General features: G+C 37.6%; 2 protein-coding genes across 2 annotated transcripts; both read left to right on the plus strand.

The window, feature by feature from the left end:
• The first annotated feature begins 1655 nt into the window (after positions 1-1655).
• Positions 1656-6069, plus strand: LOC128536310 (zinc finger protein 513). The gene is made up of 4 exons (XM_053510520.1): positions 1656-2566; positions 3105-3227; positions 3359-4069; positions 4366-6069. Exons 1-4 carry the CDS (start codon positions 2527-2529, stop codon positions 5130-5132), a joined length of 1641 nt encoding a protein of 546 aa, XP_053366495.1. The 5' UTR covers positions 1656-2526; the 3' UTR covers positions 5133-6069.
• Positions 6070-13051: 6982 nt separating this feature from the next.
• Positions 13052-16999, plus strand: plaat1l (phospholipase A and acyltransferase 1-like). The gene is made up of 4 exons (XM_053509975.1): positions 13052-13444; positions 13814-13943; positions 14036-14289; positions 15902-16999. The coding sequence occupies exons 1-4, from the start codon at positions 13355-13357 to the stop codon at positions 15965-15967; spliced, it is 540 nt and encodes a 179-aa protein (XP_053365950.1). The 5' UTR covers positions 13052-13354; the 3' UTR covers positions 15968-16999.
• The last annotated feature ends 3495 nt before the right edge of the window (positions 17000-20494 follow it).

Genomic DNA, 20494 nt, shown 5'->3' on the forward strand with positions numbered 1-20494 from the left:
CAATTGGGAAATTGATTGGCCAATAAAATGGCCAATTTGCCTAACCTGCATGTCTTTGGACTGTGAGAGGAAACTGGAGTACATGGAGGAAACCCACCAAGCACAGGGAGAACATGCAAACTCCATGAAGGAGACAGTGCTAACCACCATTACACCACCGTGCCACCATCAAAAATATTCAACTGCACTGAAAATAGAGGGGGTGGGGGTTGGCCAAAATTACTAACTTGCAGGAGTTAGTAATAATTCAGCAAAACAAGAGCAGCTGAAACAGTTTAACACAGTTAATATAACAAGTGGTTTCTCCAAAGTCAACGCAAAATCCTTTATGTAATGTCTATTTCAGTATCAAAACGTGGGATCAGGTATTGTACACCGATCCGTAAAAGAACTACAAACAAAAAGCCATACCTTCAATATGGAAACAAGGCTAATCGACTCAACTATGCACAAAAACAACAGGAACTGAAGTGCAGAAAGATGGAAGGTGCTCTTGATTGATGAGTCCAGATATTTGTCTATAGCAGGAGGCAAGGTGTTTGGAGAAGGGCTGGAGATCTGTATAATAATAAGTGTCTGCAGGTAACAGTAACGTATGGTAGATGATCCTTGCACGTTTAGAGCTGCGTTCTGCAAATGGTGTTGGAGATTTGGTCAGAATTGATGCTGTCCTTCTTGTTAAGAAATACAGGCAAATATTTTTTTTATCATGCAATACCTTCAGGAAGCCATCTGATTGGCCCCAAATTTATTCTGCAACAGGGCAATGACCCCGAACATACAGCCAATGTTGTTACGAACTATCTTTAGCATAGAGATGAACAAGGAGCCCTGTAAGTGATGGTTTTAAGATTCAACAATTTATTAATCCCAGAGGGAAATTGCTTTTTTTTTTTTTTGGCTGCCACAGAACCCTGATCTTACCATCATTGATTTTGTCTGGGATAACATAAAGAGACAGGAGGATTTAAAGCAACTTACATTCACAGAAGACCTAACGTTATTTCTCCAAGATGTTTGGAACATCCTACCTGCTGAATTCCATAAAAAATGTGCAACTGTGTACCTAAATTAATTGATGCCAATTCAGTTTTTCATGCAAAGGGCTGTCAAAGGACATACTGATTTGATTTGGATTTCTTAAATTAAAAAAAAATTTATCAACTATTAACAATTAGATTTTTTAATTGCTACTTTAGAGCATTCTTTTCATACCTGTGTAACATTTGCACAGGATAATAGATAGATAGATAGATAGATAGATAGATAGATAGATAAATCATATTAACACAAATACTTACAAAGAAGATTGTCAAAGCTAGACCTAAACAGCAGTTATGGTGTGAAAAGGAAGCAATCATGTGAGATTAAAAAAATCAAACTTTTCCAGCTACAAATGTTACTGCTCAGATTGTCGACTAATCCCAGTCATTTTTAAATATAAAATTTAACTGGACCAAGGTGTAAATAAAATGTTCAATCCATTGGTGAAATTTTGCATTTAAGACTGAATGAATTTTTGTTATAAGCAAAGTTTGGTTATAGACGTTGATAATTAAGTTCACATCCCTTAGAGGGCGCCTTCGCAACGGCCACAATGTTGACGCATGCGCAAACCGCGAATCACTTCCTGTAGTAGAAACGCTTGCAATGCATTGTTGTTAACATGAACTATTTGCAAATAGTGCTGTGGCTAGCTAAGCTAACTGCCTGTAAAGAATAAAGCTAACTGTAACATTTTTACACCGGATTGCCAATTGCTTTAGAGGATTACTTAGACCGAATGTCTTGTATTTTCCCGACATTTTAACTAATGCATCTAATAAATCGACATTTTTAATGATATTTAACGGCGAATAGCTGAGCTAATGCTAGGGAGGTTGCTAACAAGTTATGCTACATGCTATTTTGTTAGCTCTTTCTAGTGGACTAGTTCTTCTGCTAATTTAGCACTTAACTAACTCATGGAGTACTTGTGAGAGATAAATGTTTGTTATGGAGGTGCGTTGTTCTAGTGTTTAAGCACACATTTTTTAACTTCTTGCCTGAGTTGGTGGATAACGGCTGGTTAGAAGTTTTCTGGGTGAAAATGTAAGTTATGTGCTTGTAAATGTTGTCAATTTCGCTGTTTTTGTATTTATTTTGTTTTTAGGTAGCTAACGCTAGTTGACAATTGAATGGAAAAGCTTACTAGATGAGCAGACGTGTTTCCTTTATTGTTCTCAGTGGCACATCGTCTGTCGGCGTTTTACAGGAACTACAGGAAGCCTTTTAAAATGACCAGCAAGGTCGTGTAGTTAGTTTTCTGCTCAACAGTTTCGAACCCAGTATGATTTATTTAACTCTGATCTGCTGCTAATGAAGCTCTGCTAAGCCACTCGGTGAAGTTGAGAAGTAAAGATGAGTGAGCTGATCACACGGCTAGTCTTGGCTTTGTGTGGATTTGGAAGAGGAAGATGACAGTGTAGGAAGGGTGATGAGATGTTTTAAGAGTCGACCAGAAGAATCCTCGGAGACTGCTAGAAAATGCCCAGGAGAAAACAATCAAATCCACAGCCTGTCAAATGTAAGTTCTACTTTAACTTGTGTTTGTTATGTGCAAGGACAAAGTTCTGTGGACAGAACACACAGCATGCCTTTCTGATCTTTAGCTTGTCATCATGTTACATCCTTCACAAATCCTATGTCTGACATTTTGTTAATATGTTATACAAGTCTTATAAAATCTTATGTATGTCTTTTTGTTTCTTTTTTTCCAGCTATCTTTCAAATATTCTATTTCGGCTTTTTATCTTGTTTGTCTTCTTTCCTCTCAAAAATCTTTGCCATGAGCAGAGCTCTTCACCCCTCCCTGTCTTTATCTCTGTCCTTTCAATGGTTCCTTCCTCGGTTTCTTACTCTCTTTTCCTCTGTCAGTGCTGACTCTTTGCTCGGCTGTTTTTCCATCTTAGTCGGTCCTTAAGTTTCTGCCGTTCATTTCCTTTAACTAACTAAAAAGGCTGATACACATATTGTTGTAGATGGCATGTCTCTGAACTGCTTTACATTTCCAAGTACATTTTGCATTAAGGTAAAACTGGACTAATTTGTTATTGGTGTCTTAGTGGGGACTGAAGATGCTGTTGGTGTTGGGAATCCAGAGAGTTTGGTTCTGGAGACTGATTTCCTCCTTGAACAGGGTTTCGAAGAGACTGACTACACGATCATAGGAATTGAGAGAGACTCTGGTTAGTAATTTTAAGTATTGCAGTATTTCAATATACTTCTTTTAAAAAAAAAAAAAAAAACACACACACTCTGTAGTTTCCATCCTTTATCCAAAGGGTTTTGAAACACATGTTCCGGGGTTTCTTTACAGATTCAGTAACTGCTGACATGGGAATTCCAGCATACGCCTTTAGCGATGAGGACTGCTCCAGTTACAACCGCCTCAGCATGGAAAGTGACTTTGAGGACCCCCGAGACACCGAAAGCGAACGGGAGGAGATGGGCGGAGACTCAGCCTTTGCCCCATACCTCTCCTGCAGGCAGTGTGGCCAGCTACTTGGTGATCCTCTTAGTGGGGCCCTAGATGTGGCAGGACTATACTGTCTTCAGTGTGGTGGTGAAGAGAGGGGAGCAGAGCAGAATCATGAACAGGGAAAGGAGGCCACATCTGCTAGGGCTTCCCAACAGAAAGGCCACAGAGTGAAGTCCACCCCCAACTCCTACAAAACATTCTCGTGTAAACTGTGCAGCTTTACCTCGCGCTACTCCAACCACTTGAAGCGGCACATGAAAACACACAATGGCGAGAAGCCGTACCAGTGCCAGCACTGCACGTATGCTTCAGCTCAGCTGGTTAACTTACAGAGACATGTGCGCACACACACTGGGGAGAAGCCATACAAATGTGACTACTGTACATTCGCCTGCAACTCCCTAGGCAACCTAAAGAGGCATCGGCGCATGCACACTCAGGAGAAGCCAAACAAGTGTAGTCAATGTGAATATTGTGCAAGTAGCAGCCACACCCTGAAACGACATATGATGGTACATAAGACAGATGAATCCACAGCTGTAATGGAAGGTATATTTATGTTTAGACTACTTAAGTGAATTCATGACTAGAAATGATTTGCAGTTAAACTGTTGTAGTTAGTTCTGCATTTTATGTCCGTGAGTTAGTAACTGCATGTTTCTAGTTTAAAATGTTTTCTCAGCTTTGTTAGCCAAAGAGGAACCACTCATTGCACAGCATGCATTTAAAGTGTAAAGGGAAGTAAGAACACTGAGGTTCCTTAAACTAAACTTCCCCACAGAGAGGAAGAGGTTTATTCTGCATGTGGCTCAAAAAACCCTGCTTTTTCTATGTGTCTTTTACAGAGAGTGTAGGGTCTGATCTGAGTCTACACATTAGTGCTGACCCAGACTTTCTGCAAAGTATTGGGAGCCTGCATGCTGCTCATCACCCCCCCAGTCTGTTGGAGGCTGAGACCCTAGGCCCGGAGTCAGAGCCGATGCCTGAGCTGCTTTTCCCCTTCACATGTCGTGTTTGTGGCTTGGCAATGGAGGATGAGGAAGGAGAGGCCATGCACATCTGCAGCAAGTGCACTCTGGACATGCTAGCTAAGAGCTCTCCATCTAGCCCTGAGAAAGGGGACAAGCTTTTCTCATGCACTTCATGCCCCTTTATCACACAGTACCCCAACCACCTGGTGCGGCACATGAAGACTCACAGTGGGGAAAAGCCTTACAAATGTCCACAGTGCAACTATGCCTCAGCCCACTTCGACAACCTAAAAAGGCACCACCGCGTGCACACAGGCGAGAAGCCTTACAAGTGCCACCTGTGCGACTATGCTTGTGGAAACCTGGCTAACCTAAAGCGACATGAACGCATCCACTCAGGTTCCAAGCCCTTCCAGTGTACCGTTTGCAACTACAGCTGTAACCAGAGCATGAACCTAAAGCGCCACATGCTGCGCCATACTGGTGAAAAACCGTTTAAGTGCCAGGAGTGTGCCTACACCACAGGCCACTGGGACAACTACAAGCGGCACCAAAAAAAGCACGGCCACTCTCCTGAAGGGTGGATGAAGATGCCATTGCCAGAGAAAGAAGAGGAAGAGGAGGAGGAAGGCGAGATGTAGCGCTTTTTTTTTTCTTTTTTTTATATGGAGCTCTTCTCTCATGCTCTTAATATCAAGCAGCTGTTGCCTTACTGTTTTAATATTGCATAGGTGCAAGGTGCATATGGCAAGAATATAATTCTGTGTTTGACTTCCAAATTTGGTTTGTCTTTAAATGGAGATAATGGGAATGAAAGTAGTAAGGTCGTTTAAAAATCATTTTGTCAGCATGTCAAGCAAATGCAGCAACAAAGTACAAATATTACCGTAAGCATGCATGTGATTGACTTTAAACTTTAAGGTATATTTAGTTTGTAGTACAAACCATTCACATCTGGTTCATAAGCATTAAGTATTTAAACTTAGACTAAAGATCAGACGGTTGTGGTTAAAAATATGTTCTCCTAAAGCTGGTTTAATAACACTGACTTAAGACTTAAAGTTTTAATAACATATTCATTTATTATAAATTTGATATAATGTGTGAAGTACTCATGCAACGAATTGAGTCAACCTTTTCTAGGCTAATATTATTTTTATTTTGAAATCTATATTCTGGATTTGATTACACTGAAAACCTCAGGTTGCTGCTAAATTATGTAGGATTTACAAATATATGGGTGCTTTTCTGGATTTTACTGTATAATTATTGTCAGATGCCCCTGCACCAATGCTGCACTGATGTGTGTGTGTGTGTGTGTATGTGAGAGAGAGAGAGAGAGAGAGAGAGAGAGTGTGTGTATGTACACAGGAGTCTTCTTGGACCCTGGCACAAATGTTGGAAATGTGGTTGTATGTGAAACTTAAAAAAAAAGTGACATTCAGTTCTTTCCTAATTAGGTTGTCTGGTGCCTACTGTGAAATTTTTATATTTCATAAAAAAATAAACCTATGAAAAGGGAGGAAAGTTGAACTTTTCTTATGCTTTGTTAAGGGAAAAAATAAAAAGGAGACCACATTTGCTCTTCTTGTTTTATTGACAGTCACAGAAAGCACATGTCTCTGATTGTAGGTGTCTTAATGGTTGTCACTCTGCTTTTTGTACAATATATTTTTTTTAAATAGTAAAATGTATTTTGTACAGAAAGAGCACAACATTTATAAAATATCCAAGATCATTAGTCATTTATTGAAATCAGGGACTGAGTCAACATATTTTATGCACAATTATGGATGTGTGATATTTGCTATATTTTGTCAAAATGATTATTTATGTACTCTATATTATTTTTGTGGTTTTCATTTGCTTTATTGTTGTGGGGACCTGTCAAATGACCTTTGGCTTTATAATAAAATGAGATCAGATTTATTATTATTATTTTTTTTATTTAATGATGCCTTGATGTTTCTTTGCGCTGAATATATAATAGGCATATTGGAGTTTCTCTCTAAGCATTGGAGGCCACTTGCCTCTAGAGATCAGTATAGAGCTGGATAAAAAATAGCAATCATATTACACCTAAAGGAACTGAAACCAGTGTAAGTGGTACATGTGAACACAATGTAACATGTAGTTTGAGGATGAAAAAAAACAATAAGAATTTTTTAGTAATCCTGGAGAGTGATGTGTTGCTGGCTGAAATCACGGCGCAGTAGCTGGTTGAAGGGGACCAAACCTCACTAAGACTCCTGACTTGGTTCCAGTTTACCAGCCACTAAGACGTGCTGCCCAGCAAGATGTGCAAATGTGCTGCATTTGATATACATGCATTGAGGAGGTGTGTGGAGAACCACATTATTCCTCAATGGTAAAAAAAAAAAAAAATCATAAGCTAAATCTACTTCCGTTGTATTTAGTGTATAAATATATATATTGTTTTATTTAAAAGGATCTCCCCAGTCCTATATATATATATATATATATAGGGATTCTTTATCCCAAAGTTAGAGCTCCACCTGCTGTACAGAAGATTTGCTGGTCTGCTAGAAACTTTCTTTATCCTTTTCTTTGCATATTTCTGCAAGTGTTCTCAAAACATTTTTTTTATTTGCTTCCAAGACATTGAGAGTGTAAATAGATGTGCCATTATGTCCACATGGAAACAGCCCACCCAAATTAGCTCCCCCGCACCTGTCCCTCTATTTATAAGAGTGAACACTTTACTGCACCTGTGTTCTGTCACTCAGCCTGCACCATCACTGGCTGAATAAGATGCGAGTCTAGTGGCGCAGCATGCATGACATGGAGGAACCATATACACTTATAATATGATCTCCATTCCATGGAATGTATGTGTACTCTGTGACTTTGACATATCCTCTATACCAGAAATAAAAGTGTAGTCCCCTTCGTTTTAGATATCAAAAAGAAAGGAAATTATTACACATTGATAATAATTATCTACAAACATTTTAATATATTAAAATGGCAGTGAATAAAAGAACTCTTTATTTTGCATTCTTGAACCATGTGTTGTAAGGATGTACAGTACATGATGATGATGATGATGATGAGTCCCCCTGAAACCACACACTTCCTTACATTCCATAGCTGAATGCAGTATATGGGGATATAAGGAAGTATGTTATCTCAAAGAGTAAATATGAATTCCTTTATCTGCCATACTGCCTATAATTTATGGTGTAAAACATAAAATACAGATTATGTACAAGAACATTTTTTTAAACTATTTATGATATAAAATACCAAACATCACTCTGTCATGGTTTTTAAACACCTTAGGGGAATTGGACGTTTTATGGACAACAATTTATTATTAAGCAAGTTAAAATTATCTGTTCATTTTCAAACACACAAGAATATAACCGCTTTGTAAAGCAAGTGATCTCCTACCCATTCTCAGCATTCAAAGAGAACAATTAATATTAGCTGGAAGCCCTTAATGAACAAAAACCACCACTCTTGTTCTGCAGTAGTTATGAGTCTGACTTCACGGTTCCCTGGAAACATGTTAAGATGAGAATAAGGCTCTGCACATTACTTGCCCAACCCTTCAAAGCTGGTTTCTCACTCGCTGTGGAGTTTGTCCACCTTGGCCTGTCCTTCTGTCCCTTGTGCTGCTCTCCTGTCCATATCCTCCTCCTCTGCAGTCGAGCGCTGGACTGTATCCAGGCCAGGCTTGGCTTCTCAGCCTTTTCTATGAGCTGCCCTCCCCCTTGCTGTTGGCCTTCCACCTGTCAGTGTCCTTTAGAGGCCTGGGGCTCTCCTGCGCCTCCTGTTCCCAGGCCTCAGCACTCTGACAGGGCAAGGCAGCCTGTGAAATCACACCTCTCAGCTGTTCGCACTACACTCGAGACACCCTATACCCGCTGCTCTCTCTTGCACTGAATATCAATGGCCCCTTAAAAAAGGAGCGCTTTTGGGGGTAGGGATGACTGGGAGACAACTGTGAGGAGTTTTTATTGGGACAGTAGAGCAGAAAATGCTTCCAGCAGCACAGCTGACTGCAGAGTTTGTAATTTTAGGTATGTCATATACATAGGCCCGTATTCCACTATACCTTGTCGTCCGTGACCAAAAATGATCGCTAAGGTTCAATCACATTTTATTACAACTGCTCAGAGCCAGCAGTGAATTAAACTTTTTTTTTTTTTTTGGTAATGGACATTGGTATGTGAGATCAGCAGGAGTCATGATTTGAAAATATTCAGTGCTGTAGACATACTGTAGTAAGGAACACATCATTACCATTCACCAAGGCAAAATCTCTCATAGGTAACATACTGTAACAGCGCTCGGTCTATGGATTGGATCACGTTTCTGTTTGACTGATTAACTGCATGCGAGCATGATAACAGAATGTGCCAAATGACCTCATATACATTTCCCTTTTTCCATTTCGACTTTCCATCCAGTGGCTGCGGGATCACGAACCGGGATCCCGTCCATGGCTGAAGCTGGAAACAGGAGAGCACAGGGAAATGTGAACAGGGAAGAGAACACCTCATGTCCACTAAGGTCAACACCTGTGTTCTAAACTCAGCCTGAGAGGCAGGGTAATTATAAGACAAGCTTGTACATATAAACAGTGATACCGAAGGACAATGATTGACACTATATAAGTTACACAGGTGCTTACAATATTCCTGTTTCATTTTGTAGTGCTGTTCTTTGGCAGAGTGCCTGGCACATGGCTTAGAAATAACTGTCGAGGATCTGATTATGGCACTGACACCAGGATACCTCCCTCATTAAAGGATTTTGCTTTACATTATTAATCTTCCTTTAATGTAATATATACATACGATTCACAACGTTCATGGAACCATGATATTCAGAATTAGAATATAAAAAAATTAAAAATATGACTTAAATTTTTCCCATGCACAAAATACTAATGGATACTTAATCAGAATATAACACGCTTCAAACTGATCAGTATTTAAATGCCATGAAACAGAGCGTAACTCATAATGAGGTCAGCCATCTTATTTTTAGATTGCTAAACACACTTCTGCTGGTGTAATAACTTTGTCCTTCATTAAAAAACTCATATACAGTATGCCCTTCATTGCAAATACAACTTCAAATTTCTTCCTGTTCATTCAGTTCGAATAAAGTCTATTTAAAATAAATCTGAAATGCATACTTTACAATGTACTTGAACAACTTGGATGATTTCTTTCATTTTTATTTAAATCGACAGCTTCAAAATTACAATATGACAAAGAAAAAAATGTGCAAACTTTAGTTTCTTGTTGGACGACATTTGGCTTAGGTTATGGCACATATTTGTCATGGCATGGTTTCGAGAACCTTATGCAACCAGACAACATTCATTTCCATCTAGATTTTTGACTTTTTTAGAGTCTTGGCTTTTAAAATCTGCTCCAGTCTTCTCCAGCACATTTCGAAGACTTCCACTGGAGTTAAGGTCAGGATTCTGACAGTCTTGTCATCCTGGAACATGTCCAAGGGAAGAAGAAAAAAATGATTGAATAGCCGGTTTATTCAGCACATTCAGGTAGTCAAATTCAATATATTCAATTCCACAAACATGTCGACTTAAACAAATGTCGACTTAATTGCTTAATCGTGCATTTGTCCCCAGTGTGACTCAGTCCCACATCAGGTCTCTGGCACAGAAAAGACCGATTCACAAACCCATGCTGACTCATGAGGTCTTGAGCATTAAAAGAGGTGAAGTCCTAGTGTTTGCTTGCCAGCTGCCAGGCTTGAGGTGGATACAGCTGTTCACTCTGGGCCACACGACCAGTCTCTTAAAGGCTTTCCATTGTGTATCTTCCTATCCCAGAGGTCAAAGGTACTGTAATCAACAGCTAAAAAACAGGTGCTGAGACTGATAGAATGTAGCATGTGCTAGTTTTTCTCTTAGTTGGGCAGAGTTCTACAACAATTTACAAATCAGACTGGATGCACTCATACACCTGTGTGGTTTGGCTTTATACTTGGTGAAGCATGTAATTACTATTCTAGTGACAACATCGCCTAGGGGTTTCAAAAAACGTTTTTACCACATACAGTACCAGTAAACTGGCAGCAATCCTATGAAAGCATCATGATCAGAATCTCATGATAGAAATAAACCTAAAAAAAAAAAAGAACAGGTAGGCACACAGTTCATGATTGTTATCTATATATATTTTTATTAAGCATCTCAATTCAGTGACTATTCCAAACTTCCACCAAAGTAAATAGCAATTGCAACCACTGTACTTTTGTTCAACAAAGACAAAATGTATGGCTCTGTCATCACTTCAAGTGATTTATACTTTGGCTGGATAATATTGATTGTGTAAATTCATAGTCTTGGGCTAGAAATTAATTAGCCCCAGCCTCTACTTTATAATATTCTGTGATTATGTTTATTTCACTTTTTTTATTTTTTTATCTACGACCACTCGTGGCACTACTGATTTTTGTTGCATAAAAATTGAAACATAATTTACTTTAGGGCAACTAATCAGATGATATATATCCTGGGGAGTTAGCATTTTCCCCCCTCAGAAACTCAAACTCAAGCCATTCCTGAGGTTCAAAATGTCCCTGCCAACGTCCTGGTCTAACCACGTACGCACAGTAAGAGCAAAATGGGGTGGTGCACCATGGGGTAGTGCTCCAGTGATACTACAAGTTCTATAGCCATTAAACCTTGCCTAGTTCATTTTCACCTGCCCTGTATATCAGTCATCCACGATACATAATTATATAATAATACGTTGGATCCAGAAATGTATGTCCACTTTAGGTAACTTAATATACACTGTGAGTCTTCACAGGAAAATATTCACAGAAATGTATTTTGGCCACTATGCTTAGCAGAAGGTCATGGATGATTAAAGCAGAATTTAGGCAAATAAGCATATGCCATGCCAGAGTGACTTGGGGATTGGTGAAGATATTTCAAGTTAAAAAGAAACTCACAGCTGACAGTCCTGTCTAAAAACACGAAAAATAGAGAGATCAGACTCTTAAAATAGACTGTCTTGTAGCTACCCCAAGGAGTCAAGATACAACATAGTGCTTAAAGACCTCTTTTTTTAATTATTATTATTATTGATTAGTAGTTGATAGGCCATGACAAAACCTCATTGTTTTGTTTAATCCTGTTGCTTGCTCCCTCTCCTAATGCCACAGATGAAATGCCAGCTGGTGGTCTCTGTCCGTCTGTCTGTCTGTCTCTCTCTCTCTCTCTCTCTCACACACACACACACACACACACACACAAAAAGGGCCTACACATGGGCCACACAGCAGGTGGAGTACGACCTGAGAACTTTCCTCCTCCAGCAATGTCACCTCTCTCCAAGGCCAGGCTTTTCAGCTGGTTTAGTGCCCATGTCTCATGTGCCTCATCGTTTAAGTTCCTGCAAGCCTAGCAGGGCAGGGAAGCAGCTATGCACTTTTAGCACATTATTCAAATCTCTGGCATGCCATCCAAGGCCTACTGTAGTCTTCTCTGAATGTCTGATGACAGTTGTGAAGGCATTTGTTTTAAAACTCACTTGCATGTGCTTTGTGCGTCTGTTGCAAAATGAGAAAATGCATAAAATATTGTAGATTTTATCCATATTTTTCAGCTTTATTTCTATAGTGCTTTTAGCAGTAGATATTCGCACAAAGCAGCTTTTAAAGAAATCTGTATTATAGGCCAGGCAAAAGAGGAAGAAACCCCTAGAGGAACCAGATTTTAAAGGGGATCTGCCCTCATCTGAGTTACACTGGCCATGTTGATTATAAATCCCATTATATTATCATATAATATTACAAAATCAAGCAGTCTTATATGTGTTTAAAAAAACTTGAGTAATGCAAATTCGATTTTTAAGTTACTTGTATCAAACTTAAGTTATCACCTGTTCAGAGATGGAGGCAACACACTTTCTTTGAGAAGACATTCTCACAATTATATGACTAACAGCTGCTACTACTAAGCAAGCCCATGCATTTTTGCAACAACTTCAGGATGTAAGGCCACAAACTAAAAAATTCCCCCCCCCCCATACACACACACACACACACACACACACACATAATCATTGTGCATTACATTGTCTTCTTCGTCTTTACTTGTTTTCCCACCCTTGCTTTGTAGGCAGCGTGAGGTGTCCAGCATGTTCCCATAGACTCCTACACATATTGCTTGTTAGCATACTAAATACACCATCATATGTCCTGCTGTGTTTTGATGTTGTCTGTTTAGTTTTCAGGAAACGTGAGTCACCAAATTTATCTATCAGTATTTAGAGATATCTCCGACCTATGCTCTGTTTCGGTTTATCTTCTAGAAGCCATGTGGATGATTTGCATAGAGGGTTTTGCCCGCATGAGTTCAACAAGCAGATGTTTCCTGGTGAAATGAGAAGTTACAGAAGAGAAGAAAAGATGCATAACCCAGGTCATTGGTTTCGTATGCTCTGGTATAGCTGCTATTCTTATGACATTCGTCAAGCAAACGTCTAGACAATCTATGTTTTTTCTCTTCTTTTTTTGCATTATTTGCCCTGTTAAACTCTTATAAATGAACATAAACTTTAAATGTTTCAGGCTTTCCGTATTTCAGCATCCCACCAGAAATATTAAGTGTTCTTCATCTTAAGCACAATGTACTGTATTCAATGATGCATTCACCAAATAACAGCATCAGGTTACTAAGCCATAGTTCCTGGGTGAAATTTCCTGGGTGAACAAATTCTACTATTATTCGATGTGGGCATTAAAAAATGTGTTATTACATGTTGGATTCACACGAGCGATCACTGATCAGTATTTCACAGTAAGTAGTGGGAAACACCCTTTTGACAGATAAGAGCTCTCCTCCATGCTTCATCACCTGAGGGCACCACGAAAGTGTTTCTGTTTATCAGTAGCATTAGGCTCCGTAAAGACGTCAACCTCCTCAATGGGTCTGGTAAGCTGCATTTTCCATATTTATGGAATAATGATTCCTGTTTCCTAAAATATGTATGATAAAATCTGTATATGTTTCAATACAAAAAAAAAGGAAACTTATAATTGACAGGGTATGTCTGATACTTGTAATGGTATTTACATTTATTCTTATTATTTAGCCTAAATATATTTATAGGCTATTTATACAAATTTTCTATGACATTATTTACCTGAAAAAGAAATAAAGTTTTATTAAATTGAGTAGATCAGTTTAACTAATTCCGAGAATAAATGATAAAACCTACATCATATGTACTGTATGATATAAAAAAGCTCTGTAGGATTGATATCAATGCTGTGTGAAATTGAAAAGTTCAATGCTTTTCAGCGTAATTCACGGCCAAAGCTCTACCCTGGGGATATTGTTGAATTCCCCCGAAACAAATATTTCTCCCAGTTTGGAATTTACTATGGAGAAAGAGATGGTGTCCCCTATGTTGCACATTTAACATGCAGGGGTAAGTTTTGTGTAATATTTATACAGTACATACTGCATGATAACAAAAAGTAGTTTATACAGGCGTTCTTAAAAGGAACTTTTCTATTTTAGATGCTGAGACAAAATTTCTTCTCTTTGGTCGGGCCTTGAACGCTGCTGTAAAGCTGGACCCAGTTGATGTGGTTGGGAAGAAATACAAAGTGAATAATTACCTGGACGAAAAGCACCCACCTCGAGACTTCTACTCGCACATCAAGCCAGAGATTGAAGATGCTATGACTAAAACCTTCACCTTTGATATCTTGTTCCACAATAGTGAACACCAGGCGACACTATTACGTTACGGAATCAAAAAATCTGAGCAAGTAAGAAATCTTTTTTTTTCTTAACAATTACACAATTAATAAATCAGGCAAATATTTTTTTATACTAAAGGGGGTATTCAAGTCAAACCTGAACTTTTGATCATACTGAATAACTGAACACAATAATAAGAGGGGAAAAAAACCCTTTTATTTCTCCGTACTGTATAATCACCTGCTACACTAGTGCACTTATCCCAGTGTTTCACCAATCCATGGATACCATCAGGGTGAAAAGATTTTTATTATGCCAAATCCATAATCGGACTGCTTTCTTTACATCTAAAATCCCGACGTCCCAGGAAACTTTAAATTGCCAAAACATGTGGAATAAGGATTTTAAAGGGGATCTGAGATCCTATAAAGTGCAACTTATGTTCACAAACAACTGTGTGTGCGAGTTCAGACAGATGTGTCTCTTCTTTAAGTTGTTAGTGTTATCTGTCAATTTTCAAGGATCAGGTGTTCCACTAGCTGAACATACAAAGAAATGACTAAATTCATGAGAAATTCTCACCCTATTCAGTCCTGGTTTGATTTGAACACCTCTCGTATTACAAATTATTATTTAACATTTACTTTTATGTAAAAAAAAAAAAAAAAAAAAAGAAAGAAAAAGAAAAAAGAAAAGAAAAAAGAATAGGTTTCTGTATTCAACACACAAAATAAAACTGTTAACTGGCTCTTAGTTCCAATGCAGGGACAAAACTTTGCATGACTAGATCACTACTAGTAGTAGTCTAATTATTAAAATGATGATGAATTAGTGAAAAAGTAATAATAATGTAATGGTTTGGAAGTTCATTATAAACTAGACAATAATAACCCAATCTTATAAATTACATGTATATAATAATAATAATAATAATAATAATAATAATAATAATAATAATAATAATAGGAAGAAGAAGAAGAAGCCTTTATTTGTCATATATTTATTACACCATTTTCTTTGCATATCCCAGTCTGAAAGCTGGGATCAGAAGGAGCAGGGCCAGCCATGATACAGCAGAAAGGATTAAGGGCCTTGTTTATGGGCCCTACAGTGTCAGTTTGGTCATGTGGGAGCTCGAAACCCTGACCTTCTGATCAGTAACCCAGAACATCATCCACTGAGCCAGAACGAGTGTAGACAGCCCAGGAATCAAATCTGGACCTTCTGATGCATAGATAGATTCATTATCACATCGGCTCCTCAAATGCTGTCTTACCTACCTTGGTCTTTATGAAATTAATCATTCTTTTCTTCATGAGTATGTGTACATAGATACATAAAATAATATGTTCCAAATATTACAGAGTTACAGTATCAAGTATCAAGTTTTAAGAGCTATATAATACTTGGTTAATTATTGCTTAATTCATAATGAGTTACCAAACTGCCATTTCGTTAATGTTGTTCAGTATTCATTAGGTTTATGTAGGTGTAAATATAGTACACTTTATGAGTTAATGAACAGTATTGTGAGATGAAGAGTCATCCAAATCTTTACCGATTGCAGTTTGAGTTGCCAGGTTTCTTACAGTAAATCATATCAGGACATACAGTATACAGACTATATTTAGAAATACATTAGGCTGTCCATGTCTAATTCTGATGTCATGTGGTTTCCAGATTGACAAAGCCTATGCGATGATAGTGCAGACCTGGCGTGAACCATTTGAGAAGAAGAAATTTTGAGTCAAGATCTCCAAATCTCCACTTGGTGGCAGACAAGAGACAGTCAAGAATGTCTAGGTGACGCATGGCATGAAGTCCAAGTTTGATTCCAAAAGTTTAATTCATTCAGTGTTATGGGTTTGTAGAAATCAACCATATTGTGGTGCTGGAGGAGAGTGGAGAGTTTAGCATTAGGAAAGTCAATGTCATTTCATAAAATATCTAAATATTAAAAAAAGGGTAGAAAAAAAAAACAGTACTTTAGACTTCCTATTTCTGTTTTTGCTTGAACCAATATTGTTCTCATATATCACCAGGTTACAGAACCAATATTTTACTATATTGTGTTTCTACATTCCCGTTTAATGTTTAAGTGTAAGACTGAGTGTATGAGACAATCATTTCTGGCATTCATATTGGGTACACATTGTAAATATTTTTATATGAGCAAAAATTTAAACTGCAATGTTATAGTAATGCAATTTAAGAAATATTTGCATTATTAACATTTCCATTTAATGTTTAAGTGTAATATTGAGTGTTTGAGAATGACCTGTCATATAATGAGTTGTTGATTTTACACAGAATACTATTTTCAGGAAGTATTTCGGATATATTTCATCATAAACAGGACCAAATTATTTCCAGTCTTTCTCTTTTTTACATTGCAGTTATATCATAAATTAAATAATTTGAAACTCAAGTACTGGAAACTTTCCATATTTAACATAATCTGAAACACCCTTGACATACTGTATTTTGTCTTTAAATGTTATTTTTTTTTAATGGCTTTACATCGTAATTCTTTATACAAATAGTTACATAAGCTATGTGCATATTAGAAGTCTGTACTCCACAAATGATTGTTTTTTATTTTGGGCATTCATGTTGGGTACACATTGTAAATATTTTTATATGAGCAAAAATTGGAACAGCAATGTTATAGTAATGCAATTTTGGAGATATTTGCATTATAAACATTACCAACATTAACAAGATTTTCATTAAGATATATTAAATTGATAACATCCTGGTTAAACTGTTGTTCATCACAAATTGCACATGAAGTGAATAAATGTTTTTTTGTAATGTCTGTGTGAAAAAATATTTGAAAACCCCAAGAGAGAAGGAGAAAAGGAAAAGAAAATGCATTTAGTGGGGACCTATTATCGAAAATACACTTTTAAGTCATTGTAGACATTCAGTGTATGTGTACAAACCAAAAATGTGAGAAAGATTATTAACTGCTTTTTTTTTTTAATAACAGCCTTGTCATCTTAATATGAATGAGAAAAAATTAAGTTTGCAGCTGGTGCATTAATTAATTATTGCACTTTAATGGAACTCTAAGACCTCTGTTAACTTTTTAAAAAATAATTAAATAAGTCAGCCACTGATTTTACCATTACCATTCCTAACTCACTCACTTATCATCTATACAGTACAGCTTAGTCTGGTATACGCGGTCAGGGGGGCATGGAGTCTCCAGGAGACTTAGGGCAGAATGTGAGATACACCCTGAACAGGGTGCCGATCCATCACAAGGCACACACGCTTATTCAAACACTACGGGAAATTTTTGGGAATGGCAATCATTCTAAAATGCAGGTTTGGTTTTTGGGAGAAAACCCAGAATATGCAAATTACATGCACACAGACCCGAGTTGGCAATCGAACCCGGAACCTGAAGGTGCAAGGCAGCAGTGCTAACCCCTAAGCCACCGTGCAGCCTACATCACCGTTCCTGTAGACATTAATTTCTTTAAAATTTCTTCATTTATTTATTTAAACAAAAATTATAGCCAAGGTGAAAGCATTATTTCAAATATACCAAAATATTTCACAACTAATAAATGTGTAGTTAATCTATCGTCAAATGACTCGTTCTACAGTATGACAATACATCTATTTTACTAGCCGTTTCCAAATGACCAAGAAGCTGTTCTGAAGAAAGAGGTAGCTGAATGCTGTTATCAATATATTGATTTTGGTGTCCTTCATTTGAACCAATTTGTGTTTGTCACATCAGGTTTTAGGTAAAGGACATTTAGGAAGGTTGGAATCAAGAGCTGTATAATTAGGCCCTGAATTCCAAACAGCAGGAAACAGACAATAGATTTAAAACAGTGACATTCAGAGACTGATTGATTATTGATCTCGCTGGTTTGTGAGGTGGCCTCAGTTAGAGCTGCATAATTCAAAGGAGGGTTAAGGTGAAGTATGGTCTGATTATTTCACGTCATTAACATTTTATGTTTTGTTTTTTATTTCTTTTAGACTACTTGCTGGTTTCTCAAAATCCTAGTCTAAGCTCCAGATAGTCCACATGCATCGATTGTTGTCTGTTTTAGCACAACTTCTTATCTGTAGTCTTTTTAGTTCGAAAATTATCCAAATTTTATATTTTATGTTTTTTTAGGCTCTGATCCAGCTCCTGCCTTGCCTGTGCTTTTACCTCTGTTGATGCCTTATTAATGGTTTCTGTTGACAGTTTTTTCTCTGTAGCTGTCTCTGCCTGACACCACATAACAGAATTATCTATAATTGCTAAATTCCTACTCCAACTTTTACCTCTACATTTCCCTGCCATAAGATCAGGTGTTTCCAAATAATTTAAAATGCAATCTCAACCTTCCAGCCCTGATCTTTACAATTTTTCAGGCTTAGCTGCCATCCCAGAATCACTCCTGAGCCCTGTTCCTCCTCACAAGGTCAGTTACAGGGACTCATCTATCTCTGTTACTTTATCTCTTTCATTCCTAGTGTTCATTACAGTATCTTCTGTAGGATAATGTGTCTTGCTAAAGTATTGCTCTAGCAAAACTTACAAGTGTTAAGCAAGCCATACACACATTTTCCTACAAAGCCTTCAATGTTGAACTTTCTGTCTGTCCTTGACAACAATCTAAACATTGGTTTAATCTGAACATTGGTTAACAGCTTTTATTTAAATAAGGGTGCAGGGATGTTCATGCTAACCCTGGTGTTCTTGCATATTCAATCAGAATATGTTTCTGACATTCATCTCAAGACACCTTAATGTGTTTACTAGTTCAAAACAAAAACAGCTTTTCTTTTAAGGCTTTAAAAAACCATTTAAGTCAGGATTAGACCAGCTGGAGACCCTACATGCACTGTGGTTATCATTACCATTATCTCACCATGTTTCTTATTCTTCCAACATACACAACAATCTGTTAACCCTAACTTTGAACTGTATGTGACTTGGCATAATGCTGCTGCAGAATATTGGATACACTCTTCTTGGTGTGCCTGCGCCTGTTTTTTTGTTTACAATTGCTTGGACATATACCTCAATTCATTCTCACCTGGACTCTCCAGAGACCGGTGCTTCTCCAGGCTTCTTTTATAATTATAAGGTGTTGCATATGATCTAAACCTATTTAATGCTATAGTCATGTTGACAATATTGTTCACAATATTCCCGTGCGTGCATGCGTGTGTGTGTTTGTTGCCACCTTAGGTATGTTCATTATGTATCTAGACCCAGATTTCTGTAAATCTTTTTTGTTACCAGGTTTGTTGCTGAACGGGCTGCATAAATAACTTTTTTGGCCCGCTTTATGCCGGATGCCCATTCTGTGTAAAGCATAAGGCATAAAACTTAATGCAGAATGGGCATCCAGCATAAAGCATTTGACTTCAAAAGCTTTACGCTAGATGCCCATTCTGACAGAGCCCTCACTTTTTAATCCAGACTTTGGATTGGCAGGTAGTCCTGCATACAGTGGCGAGGCACCTGCATAGATAAATTTACTACATCTAAGGACAAAATGGGGCAAGAAATCTGACCAGGAAGCTAGTAAAGCATGAGCTTTTATTTGAAACGCTTTACTGAGTGCCATGTTTACTAGTTTCCTTGTCAGATCCCTCATTATTCTTGATGAGTTGTTACCTGGTTTGACCTCTGCTCTTCAGTATGGATTTGCCCAGTCTAAAACTGTCTCTTTGCCCTGAACCCTTGCACTGGATATTGATTTTTGGAAAGTCCCTGATAACAGACACTAACATATAACCACCAATGGTTTCCAGTGTTTAATGGTTTGTGAAAAAATGTATACATCAACAAAAAGATAAACTTTTTAGAAATATAAACTGCAGACGAAATACTGATTTTGCTTGCCTGTTACTGACTTATACAGTATAAAAACATTAATTAAAACCAAGCATAAATAATAATCGGACCACTATGGTTTGACATGCAGCTTAATCTGCATTTGTTAACAATAAATATTTATTAGCATAAAATTCCCTAACAGTCCTCTGTTTCACTAAGAGTGCTGGCTTAAGGTGCTTTAGCAGCTTGTTCCATTTCAAACATTACCCAACTAAATAGGCACTTTATCATCATTTGCATAATTTGCTTAACTATGCTAAATCTCATTGCCATGTTGCAATTTAGGGAAGTTAATTGGTTTAGACACAGTCTCTGTGCCAGTGTATTTATAAGCTATCTTCTCTAATGAGGCTTCAGTAATGCAACTGTCCTACTGTATTAAGTGTGACACTTCACAAAACAGTCATTTT

This window comes from Clarias gariepinus, chromosome 13 (genome assembly GCF_024256425.1).
Source record: "Clarias gariepinus isolate MV-2021 ecotype Netherlands chromosome 13, CGAR_prim_01v2, whole genome shotgun sequence".
NCBI classification, from domain to species: domain Eukaryota; kingdom Metazoa; phylum Chordata; class Actinopteri; order Siluriformes; family Clariidae; genus Clarias; species Clarias gariepinus.

Coding starts and splice junctions, on each gene's coding strand:
- LOC128536310 (XM_053510520.1), top strand. CDS start 2,527: ATGCCCAGGAGAAAACAATCAAATCCACAGCCTGTCAAAT. Junction 2,567..3,104: donor AAATCCACAGCCTGTCAAAT/GTAAGTTCTACT, acceptor TTGGTGTCTTAG/TGGGGACTGAAGATGCTGTT. Junction 4,070..4,365: donor ATCCACAGCTGTAATGGAAG/GTATATTTATGT, acceptor TGTCTTTTACAG/AGAGTGTAGGGTCTGATCTG.
- plaat1l (XM_053509975.1), top strand. CDS start 13,355: ATGCTTCATCACCTGAGGGCACCACGAAAGTGTTTCTGTTTATCAGTA. Junction 13,944..14,035: donor TGCACATTTAACATGCAGGG/GTAAGTTTTGTG, acceptor TTTCTATTTTAG/ATGCTGAGACAAAATTTCTT. Junction 14,290..15,901: donor GAATCAAAAAATCTGAGCAA/GTAAGAAATCTT, acceptor TGTGGTTTCCAG/ATTGACAAAGCCTATGCGAT.